This window comes from Rhodnius prolixus, unplaced genomic scaffold (genome assembly GCF_049639745.1).
Source record: "Rhodnius prolixus isolate KJV_2025 unplaced genomic scaffold, Rpr scaffold_2, whole genome shotgun sequence".
NCBI lineage: Eukaryota > Metazoa > Arthropoda > Insecta > Hemiptera > Reduviidae > Rhodnius > Rhodnius prolixus.
The window spans coordinates 3,004,126-3,011,379 of record NW_027411592.1 but is presented as its reverse complement, the minus strand read 5'-3'; the positions used below and the strand labels follow the sequence as shown (position 1 = coordinate 3,011,379).

The 7,254-nt window shown below is 31.3% G+C and overlaps 1 protein-coding gene across 1 annotated transcript; it reads right to left on the bottom strand.

The window, feature by feature from the left end:
- Positions 1-211: 211 nt before the first annotated feature.
- Positions 212-7,232, bottom strand: LOC141450246 (dnaJ homolog subfamily C member 11). Its single transcript, XM_074120450.1, has 13 exons — positions 7,091-7,232; positions 6,839-6,998; positions 6,400-6,529; positions 5,388-5,520; positions 4,848-4,961; positions 4,405-4,526; positions 4,016-4,207; positions 2,630-2,837; positions 2,327-2,443; positions 2,041-2,232; positions 1,265-1,532; positions 1,053-1,182; positions 212-466 (listed from the first exon to the last, which is right to left on the bottom strand). The coding sequence occupies exons 2-13, from the start codon at positions 6,914-6,916 to the stop codon at positions 444-446; spliced, it is 1,707 nt and encodes a 568-aa protein (XP_073976551.1). The 5' UTR covers positions 6,917-6,998; positions 7,091-7,232; the 3' UTR covers positions 212-443.
- Between the last annotated feature and the right edge of the window lie 22 nt (positions 7,233-7,254).

The window sequence follows — 7,254 nt, the reverse complement described above, 5'->3', positions numbered from 1 at the left end:
ATTTTTAAACTATATAATATAAAAAGGCACATAAATTAAATTTAATCCCTTTTACAAAATTAAAATGATTATAACAGCTCAAGGAATTAACAGTTGTATCTATATTGTTACTATTTACTAAATTTTTCCTCACATTACGTGAACTTTTATTGAATTACTACTTTTATAGAACAGGATTTCTTAGTAAAGGAAAGGAAAACAAAACAAAAAATATAAAAAAAAGTTTTTTGATATAAATTAGGTGAAAAAAAATCGTTTATAGAATGAATTTATAATAATTTACACTAAATTAGCACAGAATGAATGTAGTATAGTCAACCAAAATGTATGGTAACATTTTTCGTGATTTGCAGTTTTAACCATATCTACGAGATCAAATCTCTTACTAGTCAGAACTTCAAGGCTACATTAACATTACCAGGCAAGACTAGAACACATGTTTGTCACGTATGGTTCACTCGATGAGCTGTTGGCAAAAATAAAGTTAATTAAATCTTTAGTAATTATAAATACGTACAAAAAAACTATTAAGTAACAATTATTGAGCAGAAGCAGTGGCTGAAAAGTATATCCCCCTTTGACCTCTTTTGGCTTTAATGTGTGATATTTGTGTTTTTAAAATTTCAATAAAGCAAAAAACTAAATGTACACTGTGAAGGAAGAAGTAAATATGGTCAACATCGTTGGTAAATAAACATAAGCCACAGAATGTTCGAGTTTCGATTTATCGATCTATAGAAAAGATTTACGCTTCTGTTCGAAGGAAACTGATACGAAAGAAGCTTGTAAACATTGGAGAACCATTTTATTAGAAACATCAAGAAAATTTTGTTTAGGGAAATTCTCCAAATTAAAATGAAGTTCAAAATAATCCTGGAGATGATTTAGGTATGTAGATCTTTCATCTAAAGAGGCCTGCAGGCTTCATTCTTTGTTAATAAAGTAATTAACGCCAATATTAGCTGAAGAAATGGCCAGTCCCAATGAAAATAGCTTGAAATCTACAACCATTACTTCTACACTTCCTAGAATGGAAAAAAAACTGCACTAACATTGCCTTGGTATCCTTAAAGGTTCATTGTCTGCTACGGTTGTCTGATGCATCTGTGAATGAAAAAGATATTGCACGTACAGTGCTTTCTCTTCTCCTACACAAGGGTCATAGAAGCCAGGTAGTTGACTCTGTTAAATAATATTATTAATTAAAAAATTATTAGTTTTATATTTTATAGACCAGATTTTTATATAGCTCGAGTTTACCTACCTTTGTCGAATCATAAACTATAAGCTTGGAATCTTTGACTAAACACTGTAATGGAATGGTAACATCGATAACATCTTCAGTCATATTTTCACGCATTCCTTCCTGATCATTAAAAGGATTTGTGGAGGTTGAAAGGCTGGCTAGTCGTCCATATATGGCAGAGGTGATCACTAAACCACGTCTTGATTCCTCTTCACTACGAATACGAGTGAATGTTACCGACATCAAGTTGGTTGCTGCTTCCGCTTCACGTCTTTTTTCAGCCATCCTGCAAAATGATGTATCGATTAGTAAAAACCAGTATATAGATGCCCCATTCATACTCCAACTTTCTCTGTATATTACCGTGACTAAGTTACACGCTTTACAAGTTCCGTAGACCAATATAATAACGTTTTTTTGTGACAAGAACTCATGGAATAATTTCATAATAGCAACGACTGAACAGGATATGAGAGAACATTTCCTCAAGTTCTTGTAACAAACTACAGAGGGGTCACTCTGAAGCCAACTCCTTGTTCAATTTCGCTCTGAAGAGTTAATATTTATTTTAGAGTTTCAATCTCTAACTTTTATGATCCGAACTATTCGTGACTCATTTAAGATTTATAGTCTATATTATAGTGTATACTCAAATTAACCTACTTGTAAGCTACGGGTAAGAAAAAGTAAAATTAAAACAAGAAAAAAAAACTTACTTAAGAGCACTTAAGACACAGTGTCTAAAAAACTAAAACTACTACCAAAATAGTACATTTAAAAAAAAAAAAACTTACCTAGTTTTATAAGTATCTTTTTGTCGTTGTTTTTTCGATTCTTTCTGCTCATCTTGAATTGGATCTATGATAAACTTTTTGATTATTGCCCAAGATAATAAAGGTACGACGGTGGCATAGAAAACTGGACTAGGTAAAGGTTCGTCACAAAGTTGAATAGGAAATAAATAATTCTGAGTTGCTCGAGTCAACCTACAAAAATAAAATATAAATAATAATTACTCGCAAAACTGAATACGTTACCAAAAGCAAAACCAACTCCAAAGGTAAGAGGCAATAAGAATACCTGATTCGAAGAATAACTCCAGTCGGTACTCCGACGCTAACAGTCGCCGCTATGGTACTCTGCTCGGAAACCTTTTTTTCCGCCCCGTACTCAACGACCGCACCAAAAGTGCCAGCCCTGTAGAATATGAATTAAAATTATTTTCGATAAAACTTTGAACGTTAAAAAAGAAGTTATTTAATCATCACTAGCTAGAACTCTGTGTACACATGCACGGCTTCCTCTCTCTGCAATACTCAAATTAACCTACTAGTAAACTACGGCTAAGAAAAAGTAAAATTAAAACAAGAAACAAAAACTTACTTAAGAGCAGTTTTCAATTTCAAATCCCTCTTAGGAAATTTGAAAGTATGTCCGATAGAGAGATATGAATGTGGTATTCCTAGTAATAAGGTGAGCGATGTATGTGATGATTCCACGTCACGGATCAACGTGGTGGACATGGATGAAGAGGAACCGGTTCTCCAAGTCAAATAACCCATTGTCTGTTTGTCCATGTGCATAGCTAACGCTAGAAATAGGTTTTTACATTTATTAACCAGAGATATTACAGGAAATTTTCTCTTAAATTCACAATTTTAAAGAGTTTAATGGAAACACAATGATAATAAGTTTGCAGTGTAAGAGGGAGCTTTTAAGATTATAGATAAAACTTCTCCAAAGGATTGAAAGAGATTTTTTATAAAGTTTTCTAAAAGAGAAATTACACCTTTAGACGTATCTAGCAGACATTTATCGAATGAAATGACTTAAAAATAAAAGTTATTATCCAAAGCTGAGTGATCATTCACAATTTTCTTTATTGTAAATTAATTTTCAGCTGACTCGGAACTATTATTTATTTCTAATGATTAGGTATTTAATAAAGATAGTCGAGCATTTCTCGAAAAGATTGCAAACAAAAGCGTCTTTATTTGCGTGATCAAGAATAAACAAGGATGATTTGAAAGTTATCTTTAAGTGTTTCAAGAACTCGTCGTACACTTCCAGCAAAGCGATTTTATGCAAACTCGCAAATTTTAACAAAATACGAATTTCCACTTTCATTTCATAGAATTTCTCACGATCACTGTCACGACTTTCTCTTGCTGCCAATCTCAAGGTTATACCATTTGTATTAAAATTTTGAATTTTTGAAACATATTTACTTCTTTATATATATTAACATTTTATTTTTTGAAAAAGTAGTATATTAAACACAACTTATACTTCAGAGGGAAAAGCCTAATCCCAACCCTTAATACAATGAAACTAATTTTAAAAAATTAGTCCATTCAATTAAGTACTGAAATTGAGGGTGTTAAAACGAAATATATTAACTGAGCGTCCATTTTTTTCCCTAAGCTATAGATCAACATATGTATTGCACACCGACCATTTTCAAACTACTTTCTCTGTCAAAAAAAACCTTTAAACAAACATTTCGTTGAATACTCTAAAATCTGAGACATGAACGCAGAATTTCCCTTACCTAGGTAGAGGAAAAAGTAAAAGTTGTAAAAACGACTTATTCAAAATGATTACAAATTGCAATTGCTTAGTTTGGTCATTTAATTATTTAGTAGATACCCTAAACTGATTAATCCTATCTGAAAATCCAATAAAGTCGCAAGATCCAAAGCATCCAACTTAGGTAAGGTAATACTAACAAAATGATTAGATAAATTTTTTAAAAAAAGTAAAACTTACTCGCATCCAGACCAGACTTAATGCCATTGTTGGCAAATTGTAAAAAAGACTCTACATTGGCAAAAGTCCTACGCCCTAATGTTCTGAATCCTTTTAAGCCTAAAATTGGTCCTGATCCAGCGCCTCCGCAAATTTCCCACCAACCTTTTTCTGAATACTGTCGCTTATTGGCCACGGTCACCGTTCCTGATCCTGTTGAAACATTCAATTGATTCATTTACTTAAAGAGGAGAATACAAATAATTAATAAAATTAACTCCAGCAAACTCTAGACGATTTACTGGAACAAAACATCGGCAGATATTTTCTTTCATATTTTAAGTTAAACTCAGGTACAAGTATCAATTACCAATGGCATTAAGTTGAAGAAAAAGTTTTTTTTTTTTTACCAGTGCCATTATGCGTATTCAAATGTCCTGTAATTGTAGCAGTATCTCTGGAAGTAAGTGGGGCTTCAATTGATTGTGTAACAGACATTCCGGATACTTCAATATTTGGAAATCCATCATCCCTAGAAGCAAATAAAAAAAAAAATTAAAAAAAAGAAAAACTATTTTTTGATGTTAAACGCGCTGGCGACTGAGTTTTTTTTTTTAAATAAAAAATGATTAATAATACATTAATTTCATAAGGAAAATTAACTCCTAAATATAAATGTCGCACTGAGGAAATAGGGAGTATTTAATACAAGAAATTAAAGATTAATAAACGTAATAATAGAAATATGCATGCAAAATAAAATAAAAAAGCAAGGAAGCCTATGGTGAAATTTGATTATTTTACTATATATAATGGATATGTTAGTATTAAAATATTTTGAATAAACACTCACAGATCATATTCGTATGGATAGTCATATTTAGAAAATAGATCAGTCGCGTTAATGTTGACGGTTACACTGCCTTTTGGATTCGTTCTCTGTTGCAATCTTCTATCTTCTCTTTGTCTGTATCAAAAAGATAAATCATTTTAAAAAATTCTAAATGGTTTTCTTCAAAATATAACTTTTTGCTAAATTTTAGTTAGCTTCAATTTGTCAGTCTTTAAATGATAAGAAAATATTAGAATATAGAAGGGAGCCAAGTTAAATACTTTATACCACTACTTTTTTGACAAAGAATACACTCTGGCTAATTGAACGTTCACTTGGGTGATGATAACATTTTCTAAGTTATATTTTAACAAGTAGAAAAATCTAGTATGTAATATTAAATGGAAATGGTTTACTCATGTAATTCTTTGGCTCAGCGCTACTGGAGAGCCCATTATTATTCCCTGTGAATACATAATTTACGAGAAACATAATGTGGAATTGTGATTAAGATAAATAATCTTATGAATCGTGTAACAATTACATTTTCAAAATAAATACCTGGCTAGTCTTTCATATTCTTCTCTAATTTCTCCAGGAGTCTTCGTCCTTTGAATAACTTCCCATCCCTCAGTCTCAAGTCCTTTTACTCCAAGAGAATCATAGATGGCTCTCTTATGTTCATCCTTAAGGACTAAACGCAAATTTTTAGCATAGGAAATATATTTTTATTCATTAATAACATTATTACCTATAGAACACTTATTCAAGATTCAAAATTGCGTAACGTGAAGAAGTGTACAATTAAACAATTAACTGTTACATAAAGATTTCAGTAAGTTCGTGCGGAATATCAGTAAACTTAAAACACTATAAATATCTTTCATGCTAGAATTGAGAAGACTGTGAACTATATTTCTCTGAAATCCTTAACATGTTTTTTTGTTCGAAAGTAGTGCCCAGGCGATTCAATGATCCTGTAAGTCTAACTAGATAATGTAAAAGGTGATACGAAATATCTCTAAAAAAAAGGTTGGATCCTTCTAACGGATAAAGCACTAAATCTTCACCAAATTATCAGAAAGCTTCCAATACTGTTTATGAAGAATCATATCGATCTAAAAAAGGGAGATAGGCCCAACATTTGGACAAATTTACTCTGAAAAACATCTACAAAATTGCCCATGAACAAAACTGACGTCCTTTAGAGACAGATTTTCTAATGGCACATTCATACTATGTACGTTCCTAAAGTTTTCTAGGACACATATCACTGTAGATTCTACTCTATAAGTGGAGAGATTGTGAAAATAGAACCATATCATGATGGAAACTGATTTATTGAAATAAATTTCAATCACCTAAACACCGAAAACGATGTAAACATAACTTTCAAAAATAATTCTGTCATGTTCAGGAAAAAAAAGACAAATAAAGGCTTCAGAAACTTTAAGAGAATATTCTGATCATGAAGGCCCTACAGAACTTCAAGGTCATCGTATGCCACATGCCACCCTCAAAATAAAAACATTTAAAATACAAAAAATAAATAAGTCGTATCAAAACCACATACCTTCATAGGCCTTCTTGGTTTTGTTAAAAATAAGTTCTGCTTCTTCTTTATGTATAGGGTCAAGGTGTTTGTCCGGATGGTAAGCCCGGCTCATACGACGATAAGCATTTGTTATCTCTTCTGCTGTTGCCTATACAAGATGTACATTAGCTTGTTTGTTATAAAAATCTTTATAATAACAATATATAATCAACAAAAACTTGGTTTCAACATTATGATCATGGCTGGCCGGAAAATTATTACAATTTAGCCACCTGATAGATCACTCGCTTCGAAACTTCAATACTTATGCAATCCAAATTATATTCTTATTCATCCGCAGGAACAAAAATTGCACAGAATTTAAGAAAGAATCTTATTCAAGAAAAAGACATAATTATAAGCTTTTCTACTTCTTTTGTGTCTAACCTAAGAAAAGTTTATTTTCAAAAATACTTACATCTCTTGGCACATTAAGGAAGGCGTAATAATCATCTTCGTATATATGTTTGTCATCTTCACTTCCTTCATCGTCCATCACTCCCGTTTAACGTAAATTTTGAAAGGTTATGAATCTGGAGTATTACCTACCATTCTTATTCTCTAAGTCTGACTCATAGCTGCACAACACAAATGGAACAAAATTAAACAAGTTTAAAATCGTTATATAATACCGATTAAAACAATATTTTTTTTTTTTAAATAGTCATACATAATCTTTGTCCATCATCTTTTTTCTAGAATTACCGATACAGTTTCAAACTAGAAATTTTATTTTTTTTATGATTTAAAATAAAAAAGATTAGGATTTGCCATTTTTTTCATAATGCCGATAAATAAATAGTAATTGTAAGGTTTTTGTTTGCAAGTGTTAAT